At 52.6% G+C, this 19785-nt stretch overlaps 2 protein-coding genes across 2 annotated transcripts; both read left to right on the top strand.

Moving 5' to 3' along the window:
- Positions 1 to 7021: 7021 nt before the first annotated feature.
- On the top strand, positions 7022 to 8840 carry HOXD13 (homeobox D13; the record flags this gene model as incomplete). The annotated part of the gene is made up of 2 exons (XM_080799501.1): positions 7022 to 7796; positions 8590 to 8840. 2 exons carry the CDS (start codon positions 7022 to 7024, stop codon positions 8838 to 8840), a joined length of 1026 nt encoding a protein of 341 aa, XP_080655627.1.
- A 5007-nt stretch (positions 8841 to 13847) lies between these two features.
- Positions 13848 to 14925, top strand: HOXD12 (homeobox D12; the record flags this gene model as incomplete). Its single annotated transcript, XM_080799342.1, has 2 exons — positions 13848 to 14537; positions 14687 to 14925. Exons 1-2 carry the CDS (start codon positions 13964 to 13966, stop codon positions 14923 to 14925), a joined length of 813 nt encoding a protein of 270 aa, XP_080655468.1. The 5' UTR covers positions 13848 to 13963.
- Between the last annotated feature and the right edge of the window lie 4860 nt (positions 14926 to 19785).

Below are 19785 nucleotides of genomic sequence, written 5' to 3'. Positions count from 1 at the left end.
AGACGAGGTGTTAAGTATATTTATATACATTTATACACATAGTCAATGCCAAAAGTTTCTCTCCGGTTCCCCTCGGCGCCAACTTATTTCAACAACGTGAGCTTTGCTTAGAAAATCAAATCCACCTCTTTAGGTAATAAACGGAATTCTCCCCCAAGGTGAGAAATGCAAAGCTGGATAGACATGCGGTTGCTGGAGGGGGGGGGCGGGTAAGGGACGTGGAGTGGGTGTCGGGAACCCGGAAGAGCACCGGCCTCGGCGTCCACCTCCCACCCTGTCCCAGAGGCCACTCGACTCTGAGCACTATGAGCCCTCCCTGAGGCGGCTTTCTGGTCCTTAAGGCGTTCAAAGATTAGCCTTGCGAGTGCCCCCACCTCTCCCTTCTAGCTCCACAGTCTATGCCCCCAGCTCTACCACCGCCGGTAGGGTCGCCGGGCAAAGAGAAGTCGCTGCCCCAGGAACCTGGGAAGGGTACTCCCCAGCCCAGTCCCACTTGCTTAGGGAACTGAATGGGACACTTCGGTCCAGGCTCAGGTTCGTGGGTGGCCGAGGCCCTGGCGGGGGTTGGGATCGGCCCAGGCGCGACCCAGGCGGAAGTCACAGATGCCTTTATTGCTGTCGTTTGGCGCCCCCGTCTGTTTTATTCGCGGTTTCGGCAGCTGTGAGCTACTTGGAATCGCAGAAGCCGCAGCTGGGGGCTGAGGTGCGGACGGCAACCCCTTCCTCCTTCCCTCCACGCTCCTTCCTTTCTTCCCTTCCTCTGGGACCTGACGCCTCTGGTCCCAAAGCCTGCGCCAAACCGGACCTCAGTCTGTTGAAAAGGTAAAACACCATTTCTAGGCGACACCTTCATTCATTAGTGGTTTTGAAAACTATTTTGCACCTTTTAAATAACACTAATATTTCGTATTCTAGCACGTTAATTATAAAAGGTACGTTGGAAAACACGTCAGGGAAATTACTCACAGTAAAAGACTCCTATAATTTTTCATTAAATTGCCTTTAGCAGACAACATTTCACCAGAGACGGTGAACATCCCATAACAATATTTAATGTCCCTTACTTAATTTTAGATTCCACATCTTCTAGTCTAGTAGTGTTGGCGAACTTTTATGTAGCTTTTACTCTAAAATTACAAATGTTTTTTACATATATTATCTCCTCTAAAGCTCGAAGCAAGTCTAGAGATGAATTCTATTATCCCTTTTACAGAGATGGACTCCTTCCACACAGAGAGGTTGAAGGACTTGCTGATTTAAACTTATCTCTGAAAATATCCAAGTTATAAGGTTCTTAAAAGCTTTGGGGCAGCATTTTTGGTTGATTTTTTTTTCATTTTTGCATACATCTTCTTGAAATACAGGCCTACCTCCAAAACACCAAGCCTGTATAGCGGATAGTGAGAAAGATTAACAAACGGTTCTGTTAATGTTTATTAATGAAATACCCAAACCTTGCACCTCTCCCAGACGGTGGAGGCTGAAACTGAGAACGACCAGTCAGATGCTCCCAGTTTTTATCATAACCTCTGGGCCATATTGAGACCTTCTACTCACCACCAAAATACAGGACTCACGCAATAAAATAAGACAAGAGTCCAGCCCATGCCCCCGTGGTTTGTCAAGAATTTTTAAGGTGCATTGGGGGTGAGGGTGTGGGAGGGCCTTTCTCCAAATGATTTGAAAAACAGGTTTTGGTCCAAGGGAGGAATTACATGAAGGAGGTCTTATTTATTTATTTATTTATTTATTTATTTATTTTGGAGGGGGAGGTTGGGCCTCCAGACTAAATACTTGTTTCTTGAGCAGCAGCAGGTCCTCCGAGGTGAAGCGGTAAACACTTTTGGCCTTGGACTGAAGGTGATATAAATGCGTCCAGGCTGCCCGAGGGGAGGGGCGAGGGTAAAGCCGGAGTTGCAACGGAGCCCCCGCGTGCGCCCGGGGCCTGGCTGCGGTCTTCCGCGCGGTAGGCTCTGGGCTAAGCGGGCCCCAAACCGGCGCGGGCCCGCATCCGGAAGCAAGCTCGCTCGAGGACTGGGGCCGCCTGGGTTTAGAGGGACAGCAGAACCGCTAAAACCTAGGCTTCGAACCCCTGGTGCATTTTCTTTAAGTTAAATGCAGTCCCCACGGCTTATGGCTTGGAGGTTTCGGTTTATAAGGGAAGGAGTCGCCGCTTTGGCGACTCAGGCCTGACTCCCTCCTGGCATCCTTTTGGGGCCATCCCTAGGCTGGCAGTCCTTGCGCTGTCTCTTAGTCGCTCTGGCTGCTTCTAGTTCTCCTCCTTCCCGCTACAGTTGCGCACCCGACGAGGAACGGCCCTGGGTGAGGAGGGGTGTACTTTCTCCCGGGCTCTGGGGCTACCCAGACCCGCTGCCTGCCTGAAGCTTGTGCGCCCTCAGACGCCACGGGAAAACTTGCAGGGACATCTAGCGCCAGGCCTGAGGAACTGCGCGCTGCTCGGCCGGGAAAGCAAGCCTGACCACTTGCCTCTCCGCCTCACTCCCTTCGCGCCGCCACCCACCCACCCCACGGCCCATCCCCCCACGGCCCACCTTCTTGGTTAGGCATTTCCCTAATCTTCAACCTTTCTCCCTGCTGGTGTCCACACGGGGATTCCTCATAGAGACCAAGGACTCTGGGGAATGGAGAGAGACAGAGAGAGGGAGAGAGGAAGAGGGAGAGAGAGAGAGAAGGTGGGGAGAAAGGGGAACATTAACTTTCTTCCATTTCCAAAGGCCAACAGAGTGAGCACATGCTGGACTCCAGTTAACAATGACCTTGCTAGAGAAGTGCATACGAGGAAAACCCTACACCTTGAGACACCAGGCAAAATAGCAGAAAACTGTTTGCAGTCCCAGCTTTTGTTTCGTGGAGGGCAGTTGGGGGGGCAACAAGTTACTGATATCCTCCAGCTCTGGGCCCACCCTCCAGCACCCCCTTCTCAGCGAGGTTAGTGCTTCTCTAAGAGGGAAGACTCTTGCTGTTTTTCATTCCTGCCAGGACTGGAGTTTTCTCCATCCCAACAAGGGCCCTCTGCTCTGTGGGAGGCCAACCTAGATTCACCAAATAGCACTTTGGGTTTAGAGAGTGTTTTGTTGTTGCTGCAAACAATTTACATTTGATAAAGCCTAACTGTGTTCTAAAATCCAAACGGAATACATCTCAGACATAGAAAGTGACCAAACTGAGGATTCCATTGTCTGGCTTTTGCTAGAGACCACTTTCTTTACCCTAGGTTTGTTATTTTTATTTTTCTTAATATATATTCCCAACCTGAATGAAACTGGGTATTGCCACCAGAGAGAAAATTAGATTCAAAGTTGGCAGGACACAGATTTGGTTAAGAACAACACGGTCCAGCCAGTCCCGCTGGATTTAAGGCTTTATTCTGGAACGAAGACTTTATTTCTACACTTAATTTTTGGCTTCTTACAAGTTAATTAGGGGGGTGTCCTGCACTTCCTGGTGTGTCCATCAAGGAAAAGACTTTCAAAGGAATTCCAAGCACCCCACTCTGATAGGAGCTGGTAATTGTTGTCTGGTGCTAATGGCCACTGATTATGGGGTTAATTGAGCTCACTGTTTTGGCAAGCAGAGGAACTTCTGTTCTTCAGTGAGTCTAAATCTCAGACTTCATCCACCCATTCCCCAACCCAGGACAAGGACATGATTTGAAAGATCGTCTACAAGGAGGACAAGAGAGGATGTGATTTTCAGAACATTATTGATTCCCAGAAAGGGTGCCTATGGAGAGAGGAGAAAGGAGAACCAGTGAGTGATGGGAAAGGAGGACAGAGATGATCTCTCTCTCCCCCTCTCCCTGCCCTCCCTGCTCAATAAGACTTTGGACAATGAGGGGTTCTCTCCCAAATCAGGAAATGTGACAAAACTGGTTTCACTGAATAACACATCAGTGTTTGGAGGCATTTCTGTCTGGTTGCAAAAGATTTTCATTTAACAAAGGTTATGTCTGTTGTTAAAGCCCCCGCATAATATACCCACACACATACACAGGGTTCAGTCTGTGCTCCTGACCAATTAAAGAAAAGTATTCCCATTGAGTTTAAACCTAAAATCAACTCGGACACAGGGTACACAAACTAAATGAAATGTTTCCGCAAATTCGGCCTCAAAATTCCTCTACTACCTACCACCCTGGCTTGTAAATTATGTGTCTTATTAGTTCATAAACAGAGCAACCCTGACTTTGCCTGGTACTCATCCGCAGCCCTATGATCCAATAGCAGCCGCTGCCCTGGGGTGCTGGGTTTAAGGGCTCTCACAGGGTCCAGTTGGAGCCTCCTTCCTAAGGGGAATTCCCTCCCCCACGTCCAGGACCTTGAAGGCTGTACTGGAAGCAGGTTCAGCAGCAGAATAGCAAGAGGCAATACTCCTTATTGTTTAAAACCTCCCGAGTCCCAGTACCCGCTAGGATGGACAGAGAAACCCCGAGTCCTGTGAAGGTCCCACAGGGCAACTGGAGGCAGGGTCATGATTGAGATGTGTCTTTCAACCAGGGCATTAATTCAGACTTTCCTCCCAGCCCTGCAGAACTTAATTTGCCGCATGGACAATTCAGCCAAAATTGAAGGGCTGTCTCAAATCGGCAAAACTTGACAAATTCTTCCTTCCTAGCTGAATTCCATTTTCTTCATATTTTGACATATAATTGACTATTAAAATGTATTTACCCATTAGAATGTGGCACAGAGGTCTCTGGTATGGGGGGAGGAATCACAGGGATATTTAGTTTTAAAAGACTGAAAGTTCATTGGTTCCAGTTATGCCTTAGAAATTATTTCAACAAATTTGCTTTTTGAGATCACGGGGAAAAAATGTTTAATTCTGTTCTCCCTTTCTGAGAAAAAGCAAGGGAGACAAAGGAAAAATAAGAGTGTTTCAGGGTGATGTTCCACGACTGGTTTGGTACCGAAATTGCTGGGTGAAGAGGACCCAGACAAACTCTTCCAAAATATGAGCAACCTCTGTCACCTAGCACGGGCTGGTGTTTTTTAAAACGCCGATTCAGCTTCCGTTACTAACTTTTGCCTCCATTTTTCAAGTAACCAAAATTGTTCGCACCAGAAAACTTCTATTCCCTATGATTTTCTGCAAAGGCTCTAGCCCCTCTGACTCAAATTTGATCATGAACACATCTAGGACTTCAAAAAGGTCAAATTCCCCTGCTTTTCCTTTCCAGCGCCCCTCTCATAACTTTCCCCTTTATTTGAGCCTTTTATGGTTACTGGGTTTTGCGTGTCAACACTCCCGACACCAGCAGCCCACCCTGCAATGCCAGGCCAGGCCCAGGAGGGCCTCCTTGGCTTTTTTTACTCGCCCCATCCAGTTGCGTCTTGGGTCCAGGAATGGCAGGGCTGGGTGACAAGCTGGCTTCATCAATCACAGGCTCATGGGCGCGATTTTCTTAGAGATGGGCTGGCCTGGGGACTTAACGCTGCAGAACGAAACAGGCTCACTCTGAGGGGTTCTGCACCCACCCCAGCACCTTCAACTGCTCAGATCAAATGTTGCTCCTAAGGGGGACCCTTAAATTTACCCCAGGAGACACACCAGCTCTCCACTCCCCCCAACGGCTAAGATGGGTGGTGGTGGGCTGGGGCTCCGTGGCAGAGAAATGGTGCAAAGGGATGAATCGGGTCAGGGCTGTGATGGCTGACACCAGGAGCCCACTCTCTCCCCTGAAGGCCAGACCCAGTTGTTCAGGGCTGCTCCTATCTGGAGCCTCAACTTGGCTTGGAAAAAAACCACCCTCTTAATTTGCCCCTCTCAGTTCTCTGCAGTTGGCAGCTTGGAAAAGAAAGCGAAACAAAGGTCCCTGGGAAAGTGAAGTTTTCAATTAATTGGTGTGAGTAATGGGCGGGGGTGGGTGGTGGCTGCAAAATGCAGGAGGGAGTTGGGCTGCAGGGGAGGCGCAGAAGTTTCCGGGCGGGCAGCAGAGTGGCTTTCTCCAGGTGCCCTCTGCAGGGTGTTTCTGCTGACCAGGGGAATCTGCGCCGACGCTGGGGAGCCCAGTTCGAGAAGTGATTCCCGGTTGGCCTGAGTGTAAAGGCGAACAGTGTGGAGGATCAGGCATCAGGAGTTTTCTCACTGGGGCAGATCGTCAGGTTCGCCGAGCTGTGGCGGAGTCTTTTCTGCTGCTTGACTTACTTGTAAGTCTTTGTCCCGTCCCTAAGGGCGCTTCGTGGGCATTTTCCTGGTGGATTGTATGTGTGTGTTTAGGGAGGACCTGCTCCAATTAGTCTTAATTCGGAGGATCCCTTATGACAACCTGCGTGAAATGCCCGTGGCGGTTGTTCAAGGTAGGGAAAATAGACTTCCTCGGGCTTGGGGTCTAGGTCAGCTAATCCAAGGGATTAAGCAACGGGATCCAAAAGCAATCTGTTTTCACGTCATTCTGGCCATCTCTGTCCTTCGCCTTCGTTGAGCTGTGCAGCTCCGGGACCCGAGGAGAGGTGGCAAAACCAGCCCTGGCCGAAACAAGGCGCAGGCCTCAGCGCCCGTCTCAGTCGCAGACAGGGCCTAGGATGGGCGGTCGCGCAATCAACTCGTGGGGGTTGGCTGCGGCGCAAACGCCTGAGTCCGGGGGAGGGCGGGAAGGGGCGGTGGGCTGCACTAGGGGCTGGGAAGAGGTAGGGGCCCGGGTGGGTGGGTCCAGAGGGGCCCCGGCCAGGAGCCAAGCTCTCCCGCGCCCCCACCCCCACGTGGCCCCGCGCAGCCAATGGCGCGGCCCCGAGCGGGAGCCCTCGGGGAGGGAGGAGGCCCCCCGACCGGCCCAGGCCCCCTCCCAACCTGAACTTCGTTTTTATAAACGTCCCGCGATGAGCTAACCTGTTGGAGGGCGGGCGGGCGGGAGGCGGGAGGCTCGCAGAGGGAGAGAGGGCGAGAGGAAGAGGGCGGGAGCGAGAGAACGAGAGAGAAAGGAGAGGAGGGAGGAAGCGCGCCGCGCCATGGTGTCCTGCCCGGGGCCGGGGCCGGGGCCGGGGCCGGGCCAGGCCGGGCCATGAGCCGCGCCGGGAGCTGGGACATGGACGGGCTGAGGGCGGACGGTGGGGCCGCCGGGGCGGCCCCAGCCTCCTCCTCCTCCTCGTCTGTGGCGGCGGCGGCGGCGCCGGGCCAGTGTCGCGGCTTCCTCTCGGCGCCAGTATTCGCCGGGACACACTCCGGGCGCGCAGCGGCGGCGGCGGCGGCGGCAGCCGCGGCGGCCGCGGCGGCCTCGGGCTTCGCATACCCCGGGACCTCTGAGCGTGCGGGCTCCGCCTCGTCGTCGTCATCTTCGGCTGTGGTCGCAGCGCGTCCGGAGGCTCCCTCGGCCAAAGAGTGTCCGGCGCCCGGCGCGGCCGCTGCAGCGCCGCCGGGCGCCCCAGCTCTGGGATACGGCTACCACTTCGGCAACGGCTACTACAGCTGCCGCATGTCACACGGCGTGGGCTTGCAGCAAAACGCTCTCAAGTCGTCGCCGCACGCCTCGCTGGGAGGCTTCCCCGTGGAGAAGTACATGGACGTGTCGGGCCTGGCAAGCAGCAGCGTACCAGCCAACGAGGTGCCCGCCAGAGCCAAGGAGGTGTCCTTCTACCAGGGCTACACGAGTCCCTACCAGCATGTGCCTGGCTACATCGACATGGTGTCTACCTTTGGTTCCGGGGAGCCTCGGCATGAGGCGTACATCTCCATGGAGGGCTACCAGTCCTGGACGCTGGCCAACGGGTGGAACAGCCAGGTGTACTGCGCCAAGGACCAGCCACAGGGCTCCCACTTTTGGAAATCATCCTTTCCAGGTAGGAGCGTTGGGATGGGGCGGGGTGGGGGGGTGTGTGAACGGGGAAGCCACGAGGGAAGGAGTGGGGGAGGGGAGAGAGAGAGAAGGGAAAGAAAGCACCAGGCGTGTAGGTCCCTACTTGGAAGCTGCGCTTGTGCCCCTTGCCCAGCCAAGGTTAACCTGATGAAACAGTTCCTGTGGTTTGCCTGAAATTTGTAAATTTCTCCTTTGATTTAAACAGTCCCCCTCACAACCCTTTGCTTCTCGTGTGCGGGCATAAGCCTGTTTTTCTCCCACAGTTGAGGGTCTTTGCGTGCCCTTTGCTCAGGCCTTGGCTCCTCCTCCCCGAAGAAGTGTCAAACAGTTGGGTCCCACTTTTGAAGGATATGACTCTCCCAGGGTCACCACTAAAGCTTCTAAGAGCTCACAAAGTCCAAACACAGGAACACAAGAAATCAAAGCTTGAACAAAAACCCTGGATTTCTTCTTTAGGTCTGTGTATGTTTGTATGTGTGCAACAGACATTTGCAGAAACTATCCTTATAACTGTCCCCAATAACAATGCCATAAAATTGAAGGCTTGTTAAGATGATGGTTTGAAAAACTATGATGGTCCATCAAATGGCCTTCACTTTGAAGTGTAAATATCTTTCTTTAATAATGTGTAAATAATATGTCTGTGTAAATAATAATAAAATGTAAACAGCCTGGTTTTCTTTATTTCCCATACCCCTTCCAAACATACGCACACATCCCCCAGTGGTGCTCCAGAAACCCTGGTCTAATTTTTTTCATGCTGTTTTTTACACCAGGGGATGTGGCTCTAAATCAGCCAGATATGTGTGTCTACCGTCGGGGGAGGAAGAAGAGGGTGCCCTACACCAAACTGCAGCTCAAAGAACTGGAGAATGAGTATGCCATTAACAAGTTCATTAACAAGGACAAGCGGCGGCGGATCTCGGCTGCCACGAACCTATCCGAGAGACAAGTGACCATTTGGTTTCAGAACCGAAGAGTGAAAGACAAGAAAATCGTCTCCAAGCTCAAAGACACTGTCTCCTGATGTGGACCAGATTGGCCAAAGAGAGTTTAAATGCTTTCAGTTGTCTCCAAAAGACCTTCGGAAAGACTTGAATATGTATTTAATTTCTCCCCATCTCCCTGCCAATGATGGCAAATTTTGTGAATTGTTTTTCTTTCTTTCCCTTATCTGGCTCTAAAACCTTTTGCTGCCCAACCTGACTTTGTAGTTCTGTTTCTTACTTGTTTATTAGTGATTTTGTTCTTGTCTAGGTTTTTTTTTTTTTAATGATGCTTTTAATGTTCTGTTTCTCCCTCCAGGCCAGTATAAAGGACTTGAAGTATTTTTTAATAATCCCCCCCAAAGAATTTCAGAAGTGCCATTATGATTTTAGGGTTTTATTTTCTTAAATCACTTCATATGCCTGTTTCCAGCACTGATTATCTTCATAATCTGTTAGGGTAGAACGATTTGCAGTCATTTATATCCTGTGATTGGGCAATTTAATCATTAGCTCTCAGCAGTCACCCTGAGGCAAGTGGAAACAGCTCTGGGCAGACAGTGCTCTTGGGTCACCGGGAAAGTCTAAAAGCAGGCAGCTGGAGGTACTGTGATGGCTTTAAAAGCAGCTACCTTATTAAATAGAGTTTGTATCGATATTGGAATGAAGACAATCTTTCCTACTTCGGATCTTTCATTTGCTGTTGTAGTTCTATGTGTTTAGTATACCCTGTTGATTTGTGCTCTTATAACCTTTAATTTGAAAATAATGTGTCCTCATGGATGCCTGCATTTCCCCAGCTCTAGATGCAGATATTTAAATGGCTGCAAGTGTGACAGTGATCCGTGGATGGTATAAATTCACACCTCCTCCTTGACCTTGGGTCTGTGGGACTACAAATGAGGTGATCTCCTCAGTCCCCTGAAAGAGACTGAATCAATGTGGCCAGGGGTGGGAACTTTTACCCAGAACCCAATGAAGAACTCGACTGTCTAAACAAATGTATTGAGCCTCTCGTGGAGTTTTAAAACATCTAACAAATACGAAAAATGTGGAACTCTATAGTTCAATATTTAAAAAAAAAACTGTTTCTGAAAGTGATGATAAATAACTACTTTTAAAGTGCTGCATATTTATACAACTGAGAGATTATTTTTGTAGATGTGATGTCTGTGAGCTATGTGTGCAGTGCTGCAGGCATTTAAAAATCATTTTTTAATTCCTAGGGAGATGCAAATAAACAGAACTCTCTTGTTTCTTCTGTGTCTTTATATATTTGTTTTCTTTTCCCAAGCTTGTGTTACCTCTTGTGCTCTTATTTATTATAAAATCTAGTTGTCTTGAACATTACGATGTTCTCTATACACGAAGGACACTCAACCCCCGTTCTGCTCTCTGAAACCTCCATTCCATTTCTGCCACCCCTCTCTGCCCTTTTCCCTGTGCCTTTAACATATGTAGTGATGTCTTTAAATGAGAATATAATTTGTGGTGTCTGAAATGGTATTTTTTGCCAGACAAAAAAAAAAATCTCCAATAAAAATTTTCCTTCTCTTTCAATATTACCACCTTATTCAAATAGTTTTATTTTTTAATCAATACGTATGTTTGTGTCTGGGTATAGGTAATTGTGCTCACTTCAAGGTGTTCTTCCTAGAAAGGCTGTTGTAAATATCTACTCTTGGAAGGTCTTGAAATTAGACATATCCATATTTGGCAATTGAAAAAGAAACATTTCAAGCTGATTCTTTATCGCCTTCTCTGAGTAGCCTCCAAACAGCATTTGAGGACTGAAACCATAATTATACACCCTAAACCTCTAGTCGCAATTTTTAGGCACTATGAACTTTCTTTTTTGAGGCCTTTTTGCCACTCCGGGAAATGGCCGCTGAGGAACCGGGTGCCTCATTTTTGTTAGCGCCGCAACACAAATCTATTTAGTGGTTGCTAACTTTTTGGTATGTAAGTTAAATACATATGTTTAAAACTTCACACGATATGTAAACTCTTCTAAGGGAGGGTTCCCTTACGGATCTGCCAGAGAAGGCGCAGAGCCCCAAGGTCCAAAGCTACTTTCGTTTTCTCTGGCCCGGCTTGATTTCTTTCATATCTTGGACCGATGGTTGGCTGAGGGCCGCCAACTTCATCTTAACTGACAGAGAGAGACGGGGGAGAGGGAGAGAGAGAGAACGGACTATGACTCAAACTGGAGAAGAAATAACCCCTGAAAATGGGGACACACGGACCCCGACCTTCCACTTTCAGGAAGAGTTTCTAACATTTTCTCTGTTTTCCTCGCAAGATGTGCCTTCATGTGAAACGGGCCTGTTTTCCCTTCCTTTCCATCGTCGTTTTCCCTCCTTTTTTGGTAAATTCCAGACTCCAGGGCCGCACTCCATTCCTAGGTCCATTTCGAAGGTTTCCTGTCGGATGGGGGAATCGCCTCGAGGTTTTCCTTTCGTCTGTAGTGTGCCGGTCAGTTTCCCTCCGCCCAAGAGAAATGGGAGGTTTGCTGAAGATTAAAACTGCTCAAATGCTCTCCGGTGGAATTTGAATTGATGGCTAAATCAATAACAGATGAAGACTTTGCTATTTATATGCATTCCTTTTATATTCCGAATTGAGGTGGGAGTAGAGGAGCCGGTAGGTGGTCGAAGCGCTGGAAGGGAGGCCCTCGGGGAGCCAGGGCCAAGGGAGCTTCGGAGAGAGGCCTCTCCTTCGGGTGGAAACTGAGAGGCCGCAAGGAGAGCGCCTCCGAAACCTGGTAGGTTTCGAGCGCCACTGGTGGAGACTCGAGACCCGCGCGTCTCCGCGTGAGTCAGGAGCCGAAGGACGCCCTGCAGCCGGGACGTACCGCCAGACAAAGAGGCGGGCGCGACGCTTCCCCGCGTCTGGCAGCCTGCTGGGTGCCTCTGACTCCGCTGTCCCCCCAGCCTTGCTGCCACGATCTCCGGCTTTCCGAGACACTTGGCGGAGCCTGGCAGCGGGCCGTGACCGCACGGGCTGGCGACCCCAGGCCGGCTGTGCCGCCCTTCACTGTTGATCTTGACCGTGCGGCGGCCGGTCGCCAGGCGTGGAGCTCGCTCGCCATCTCCTGGGCGGTCGGCGGCATTGGCAGAGCTCGCCGTTTAGCTCCGCGGCCAAATCCTCTCCCATTCCCTAGCTCACCCGCCAAGCCTCCTGCCCTTACCCGCCCCCACCCCCACCCCGCCACCCCGCCACCCCGCCCGCCCCGCCCCCTCGGCGCAGTCTCCAGCTCCCAGATCCAAGCGTACAACTTTGCTTGCTGGACCTCGGAAATTATAAATCCAAGAGATAAGGTAGAGCGGTTGCGCCACCATTCTGAGCCAAGGAGAAATGGAGGGAGTCTAGTTATTCTAGTCTTTCTGTTTCTCACTTAGTCCCTTTATATCTTTAGTCCTCAGGGGTAAAACGCAGCTGTGCGGATGCCTAACCGTCCGGAGAAGACATCCCTGAACCTGGAAATACCGGAGCATCACTGTATGCTGAGACAGGAGGAGATGAGACTGCAGGGATCCCTGGAGCTGGAGTTTCGGGCCTGGGGAGGCTGTAGCTCCTGGAAAACAGGGAGAGTCTCCCAAAATGAGAGCCTGGATCCCCTAAGTCCTTAGGAACTGAGGTTGCAGCTTATGCCTACACCACCCACCCCACCCCACCCCACACCCCTCGGAAGGACCGGGAGCGCAGTTGTCTCTCAGTTTGAACTCCTAAAGAAACTCTGGCAGAACCCTGAAGAGTCCCGGACATCCCCATGCCCACCCCCACCCCCGCCCTAGAGCGGGAGGAAGAGACCGACTGCGTTCCCCAGAGCCGCCCAATCGGTCGCCATGACTCACACAATAAAGTCGCAGCGCGGTGGTCAGCCTTGCCCTCCGGCGGCGCCTGTGTGGTCTCCGTGCCGGAGCGGGCGGTCTAAACAATTCCAGCTTGGCTCGGGGACCAGCGAGGCGGGCTGCAGGTTGGGGCGGGCTCCAGTCACGCGGTCGCTGGGGTTCTTGGGACCCAGGCAGGAGAGGAGGACCCATAGCTCTCTGGCCAAACTAAATCGGAGGGCCTGCAGAGGGGGGCGGCCACACTGCTCCCAGCCAGGGAGAGCGGCCCCACCGCATCCCTGTTCTCCAGAACCCTGAACCCACCAGCCGCCCTGGAGGCACTAAGACGAGGAACGCCGCCAGCCTGCTGCCTCGGTGGGCCCCGCTATTCCCAGCTGAATGACTCTGGCTCTTCTGTCCTTCCACATCAGGTCAGGGGAGCTCATCTTGATCTGCCTGCTGCAGAGTTGAACAGCTTGGAGTTCTGGTTGGCAGGATGTAGTCACCAAGGTGACTCCAGGCGATAAAAGGAATGTAGCCTTTGGCCACAGTTGGCCAATGCAGCTGCCCCTTCCCTGGCCAGCATTCTCCATGGACTTGGATGGCCTCAACTTTCCTGGGAGCAGAGGGCTTGGCCATGGAGAAGCACACCAGAACTGGTGTGAAACCACCTTCCTGGGAGCCAAACTTGGGCAGAGTTTGTGCTTCATTTCTTCTCCATCAGCAAATGTCTTGGACTGTGCCAGGCTCAGGCAGTGTGTGGGTCTTCGCTGCTAGACCACTAGGGCAGAATCCTCTCCAGAGGGACAGGGCAGGGAGGAATCGGCGTTTGAGAAGCATTGCTCAGGCCTAGGGACAGAGCTGGTAGCCCCACCACACCGTGGGCTCTCCGTGCAAGCCTAGAGGTGCACAGTACTGGAAAAGGCCTTAGCTGCAACTTAAAGCTGGTGGAAGCAAGCCCGGCCCAGGCAGCCAGTGGAAAAAAGGAGTTCAAAGCTAATCAAGACCAATAAGGATCCCAAGGGACACTCGGGCAAAGGCACCCAGTGTCCCCAGCTCCTGAAGCTGAGCCTGGGAACTCCGAGTGGTTTCACCTTCGCTCAACATTCCTTGGCTCTGCCTGGCAGCCTCGTCCTTCGCCATCCAATATTGCGGGTGTTATCATAATACCCTGAAGGGGGGGAAACGGGTCGGGGGGATGTAGGCGGTGCTGAAATGACCGGCTTTGAAGAACCTGCAGGCAGAGTTTCGTCCAATCGTCTGAGCCTGTCCTCTTATTCCCTGTTGTAACTAAATACTGCTGCAAGCGCAGCCGAAGCCCTTTGTTGGAGATGTGTGAGCGCAGTCTCTACAGAGCGGGCTATGTGGGCTCGCTTCTGAATCTGCAGTCGCCTGATTCCTTCTACTTCTCCAACCTGCGGCCGAATGGCGGCCAGTTGGCCGCACTCCCCCCCATCTCATACCCGCGAGGTGCTCTGCCCTGGGCCACCACGCCCGCCTCCTGCGCCCCAGCGCAGCCTGCCGGTGCCACCGCTTTCGGCAGCTTCTCGCAGCCCTACCTGGCTGGTTCCGGGCCGCTCGGCCTGCAGCCCCTGGGCGCCAAGGACGGACCCGAAGAGCAGGCCAAGTTTTATGCGCCCGATGTGGCTGCCGGGCCGGAGGACCGTGGCCGTGCGCGGCCGCCCTTCGTCCCCGAATCTAGCCTGGCCCCAGCGGCCGCTGCTCTCAAAGCGGCCAAGTACGACTACGCGGGTGTGGGCCGTGCGGCAGCGGGCTCTGCAACCCTACTCGAGGGGACCCCCTGCGCTGCCGGCTTCAAGGACGACGCCAAGGGCCCGCTCAACTTGAACATGACAGTGCAGGCGGCGAGCGTCGCCTCTTGCCTGCGACCTTCGCTGCCCGACGGTAAACGGTGGCCATGCTCCCTGGGCCAGTTTAGGCTGGGTTGGGAGGTGGGGTGCAGGGGAGAGTGTGTAGGGGGAGGGAGCCGCGGAGGGCGGGTAGGCTACAAGGAGCGGCAGGCCGGGCTGACTTGGGTTGGGGCTGTGTTGCAGGCCTGCCGTGGGGGGCGGCCCCAGGGAGGACCCGCAAGAAGCGGAAACCCTACACCAAGCAGCAGATTGCGGAGCTGGAGAACGAATTCCTCCTCAACGAATTCATCAACCGCCAGAAGCGCAAGGAATTGTCCAACAGGCTGAACCTCAGCGACCAGCAGGTCAAAATCTGGTTCCAGAACCGGCGTATGAAAAAGAAGCGCGTGGTGCTGCGCGAGCAGGCACTGGCGCTATACTAGCTCCCCGCGTGGTCGGGGCTGGCCAGGCCTGCCTTTTTAAAGCCGAGGCCTGGCGTGTAGGAAGAGCTGCGGATAGGAGCTTTTCCTTCCGCTCCTTCTCCGCTGGTCCCCAGCACCCTTCCGCTCAGTCTGCCGCCCCGGAAGCCCGCAGAGGATTTGGAGACCGGGCCAGTGGAGCCTCTATGCTTCCAGCTCTCTGGGAGGGTTCTGCAGAAGTCGAAATATAACCTTGGTCTTGAGGCTTCCTGAGTGGGGGTCTGCGGTCACCTGTCCTAGCTCTTGTCTGGGGTATTTACACGGGCGCTCCCTCTAGCACCCTTGTACTTGGATTTCTGCTTCCACCTAGACTCCCTTTCCTCTTCTCCCCAGTCCTTTTTGAATTTAGTAGGCACCCCGCTAGAGCTCTGAGTGGAATTAAATCTGGGAAGTCCTTAGGGAAGGAGTAGAAAAGGGCTGCAGGCACAATTCTGTCTCTTTGCAGCCAAAGCCCCTTGTGGCAAAGCCAGAAACTTGGATCCGGAGAAAGAAAGGGCACCGCCCCCCTCCTGTCTGCCCTGGCTGGTTCTAGAGGACAAAAGCCACCCTAGACATTCAGACTTCGGGAGGAAGAGGGAGGGGAGGGACGGTGTGGCTGGACAAATTTGAAGACCCCTCGGAGTTTGGGCTGGGCTGGCCCCTCCAGCTGGACAGAATGGGGTGAATACTTCCTTCCCGTGGATTCCAGGGAGGCTGAGGCTCCAGGGCAAACTGCGGTCTCTAGATAGGACTGGTAAAATTTCTCCTACTTCTCCTATCTCCTCCCATATGTCTAGGCCAGAGCCCTGCACTCCGTAATTGGACTCAGCTCTGGTGAGGACAGCTGCTAATCTGCTCTGAGGCTGGGTTGCACTAGGAGGTGGGAAAAATATTCAGGGGGAGGAGAAGGGAGTGAGCAAGAAGAAGGGTGTCCTACATTCCAACTGTAAATATGTCTTCCCTCTTCAGATGGGTAAAGTTGTGGACATGTCTTTCTTGAATTAAGGTAATGGGCCACCATAGGGAGAGACGAAAGTTCCTCCATCAGCCAGGGGGTGAAGAAGGAGGTCCCTCAAATCCTTAGCCCCTGATCGCTGCTGTTGACCAAGTAGAGAGAAGTTCACCCTCTCTCACACTCTTCACCACTGCACAACTCCACAGGGGGCCTTTCTGTGCCTCAGCCACTGTGCCTTTTCTGAGCCCACGTCTGGCCTGCCTCGGGGGCACCTGTAAGGCCCTGGGCCCTGCTGGGTTTGCTTTGTGGAGACTGGGCTTCCTGATGCCAGATGGAGTTGTTTTGTTTGTGCTGGGGTGTCCTGCCTTACCCTCAGAGAAACTGAGCCCCCCTCCAGCTCCTTCTACCATTCCTACCTCTTTTCCCTCTCCTTCTGAGAAGTAGCACCCCCCAGCTCCTACTAAGATGTATGGCAGCCAAAGAGTTGATGATTCCTTCCCCATGTCCAGTGACTTATTTTCAGCGGAGGACTAGGCCCTAGATCTGGAGCGAGTACCTCCCAGAGAGCCCCAAGCCTCAGTCCAACAGACCGCAGTTTATGTTTAGACTAATTACATTTTCTTTGCTATCTAATAGTTGTTGTGCATGTTTTGTGTTGTTTTGATTTTGTCCAAAAAACAATAGCTTGTATATATCAGATACATCAAAATGTTTTGAGTGGAAATAAATATACAAGTCCCAGCCAAGCTGTCAAGGGACTGTATGTCAATTTTTCAAAAACATTCCAGATTCCCTCCTCATGATTTGAGGCCACCAAATTCGTTTTTCTTTCCCGGTTGTGGTTTCACTGCAGGTGTTGACTGTTCATTAAATGAGAAAATGGCTTCCAAGTCAGTCCGAAAATGGTGTATAAAAGCCTATGAACAAAATGTGTATGAAGCATCCAAGTGGGAGGAGACAGGGGTCTTGGGGCAGATTGGAAGGCATTAAGTGAACTCTCAGCTTGTAGGCCAGTGCTTCTACATTTTGCCTAAATTCTCAAACTTTAGGGCTTGCTGTTGGGGGAGGGTGTTGTCAAGATATGAGGTTCCTCAGATTTCAACACAAAACATCTCTCCCTGCCATGTTTCAGTCAGGCTACTTTGGAACAGGCTATGCTCTGTGGAAATCCTGCATCCTGGCACTTCTGTCTGGAGCCCAGTAGATTCCCTTGGGAAATGTGGCCTCCGCACCCCATTGTAGGCCTTAGGAGCCTCTAGCTGAAGCTGGAGAAGTTAAAGTCTGCTCAGCATTCACTATCTGCTTGCAGACCTCAGATCCCAGCTAGCTTTGAAATGAAAACTAGAGAATTCCTAGTTTTAGATAGTGGAAGAATTAGCAAAACCATTAAATCTCTAATACCAAGTATTCGTGGGCTCCGATTCCCCTTTCCTGAAGCAAATTTGATGTGTATTTTAAAACATTTTAAAAACAGCTCTTTTAAGAAAAAAATACAACAGCAAGGAAAAAAAGAAGCAAGAGGTTGTGAGACCCTATCTTTAGAAATGTCTTCCCACCTGATGGGGCTCCGGGAGCTAGTTGCACCAGGAGCTGAGTCTCTTCCCCAAAACAGCCGAACAAAGGAGGAGGCCACACGCAGACCTTAGGTCCAGAGAGCTGGGTAAAGGACTAGGAAACTCGAATTAGATGCAGGCCCTAGGATAACACGGAGAAACAGTTTCTTTCCAATGTATACCATTAAATCATCGTGCTCTTTCTCTTTAGTCTGGGAGGTGGGGTTGGAGGAGAAATTCATGGAGACCACTCCCCAAAGAGATTGAAATTATTCTAAGTGTAAAATCTCGTTGTCCGTTGGAGCTTCAGCAGTGTTTTTCAAATTTATCCCCTTTACTGATCCACACAAAGGCGGTGATGTCCTCTCTCCTCTCCTAGCCAAGGTTCTGGCAGGGATTTGGAACCACGACAAAATTCCTAAGAAACAAATGCGGAGAGAAATGATGCTGAAATCTGAGGGCTCAACATTCTCTCGCACAAAGACAAATGCGTCGTCCGAAATGCTGCAGTCTGGGCAGGCCTCTTGACGGAGAAAAAGGGTTTTAAACGAGAAAAAATGGCTTCGGCTGGCATTCAACCGGCTGCAAGCTCAGAGGGCCCACCGGGGGACTCTTAAGGCCTGGGGGCTCTCCCTGAAGGAGGAGGACTAGGGAGGTTTCCAGTAGGCCCGCGGGTGGAGGAGAAATCCAGAACCGTTGTAAATATTCATGTCTGCAGGGAGGGGGTGCCTCTTCACCCGCCTCTCCCAGCTGCAATCACCCCCCCCCTTCGTGAGGGGGGTGCACAGCGCCTGTCCGACCGTCCTTGGACAAAGGTGATCTCCCCACATTTTTGTTCTCCAGTCACTTGACTTAGGGAGCCCATTCCGAAGGCTCTGCAGGGAAGGGACTGGCTCTGGGTGTTTTTCCCTGCGTTTCTCCTCTTCTTTCGTTTCCCAAAAGAGCATAAATAATTAAAGTTTGGCAGGGAGGAAAAGCTTTCTTGCAGAACTGTAGTGGCAATAAATGAAATGACTCAGAATCCCTTCCCCAGTCAGCTTTTACGAGGGCTGCCAGACAGTGTCTGTTCACGTTCTCCAGATACCAGGGGCGCCCTGACAAAGTTAAGGTCAAGTTAGTGTCTTATCTTGGGTGGCTCAAAATTACCGCATCGCGTCTGGGCGCTGCGCGGAAAGCTACCACTCGCGGAGCAGCTGGCTGTGCGGGAAGGGTCGGATGAGCCTGTGCTTCGAGTGGGCCCACGCAAGCAAGGACAAGGCCACAACGCTGGAGTCTTCATGGTAGGTTCTCGCGGGACGCGCGGGTCGGGAGGCTGCGGTTTTCCTTGGGTTTCGGAGTGAGGATCCAGGAGGGAGCTGGGGCAAAAGGCCGAAGCGGGCTGGGCCCAAAATGAAAGCCCAAGTGTTGGGGGTGGGGACGGGGATCTGCGCAAACGCGCAGAGAGGGGTCCGCTGCCCCTTCCCCTCCGCACCCGCGCGCCGCTGCAGATGGCTCACCCTCCCCCGCCAAAGCACGGCTCCAACCGGAGCCGCCATCGCCATGTCGTTGAACTTGAATGGTTCCGTCCTCCCCATTTCCCTCTTCAGCGGTCAGCAGGCTTCGCTTTGGGGGCAGCGGGCTGCCTGCGCCCCACCCCGTGCAAAGAGAAGGTGCGAGAATTTTGTGCACTCCCAGACACGTAAAGACCCGGCTGGGGGGGGGGGGGTCCCTGCAGCTGCTGCCCGGGGTCCTGAGCTGCCGCAGGGCTAGTGTCCGGGGAGCCATTTTAGGAGAGAGATCCAGGGGCGTCGACCACGAGCCCGAAAGTGAGAGGCTTGGCGGGCGATGGAGATGAGAGGCAGATAAGTGTGCTGGCGGTCTGGACTGAGGAGAAAGGGGCGAGAGGGAACCTGGGCGAGGGTGCCAGCTGGAAGGAGGGTTCACAAAACGATAGGAAGTTCTGGGGCGGGGGGAGCCTCCTTGCCCTCCAGTCGCCACAGACCTGTTTGCGCAGTGTTGGGAGGAAAGCAGAGGTGGGAGGGGGGCGGAGGAAGAAGAGTGGGAGGGAGAAAAGGAGGGAGGAGAGAAAGGGGGGGGGGGAACAACGGCCAGAAAATAGATATGAGCTCCGATCACCCGCCTTTTCTCTGTCTGTCGGCATGGTGGGCAGAGCTCGCAACACGGGCACTGCAGCCGCGGGGGCCAGGGAGGGAACCAGCTTCACAGCCTGCACCGCCTGCTCTGGGCATAGGGCTGAGGCCCAGAACCCCGTGCTGGGATTGCCTGGGCTGAGGAATCTTGGGGAGAGGGGCAACTTCCTGCCCTTGCTTCTGGGATTTGGGTTTGGAAAGCTTCTTT

This window comes from Martes martes, assembly GCF_963455335.1.
Source record: "Martes martes genome assembly, chromosome: 3".
Classification (NCBI taxonomy): domain Eukaryota; kingdom Metazoa; phylum Chordata; class Mammalia; order Carnivora; family Mustelidae; genus Martes; species Martes martes.
Note: the sequence above shows the minus strand (reverse complement) of the source record. Positions and strands in the feature narration are given on the sequence as shown.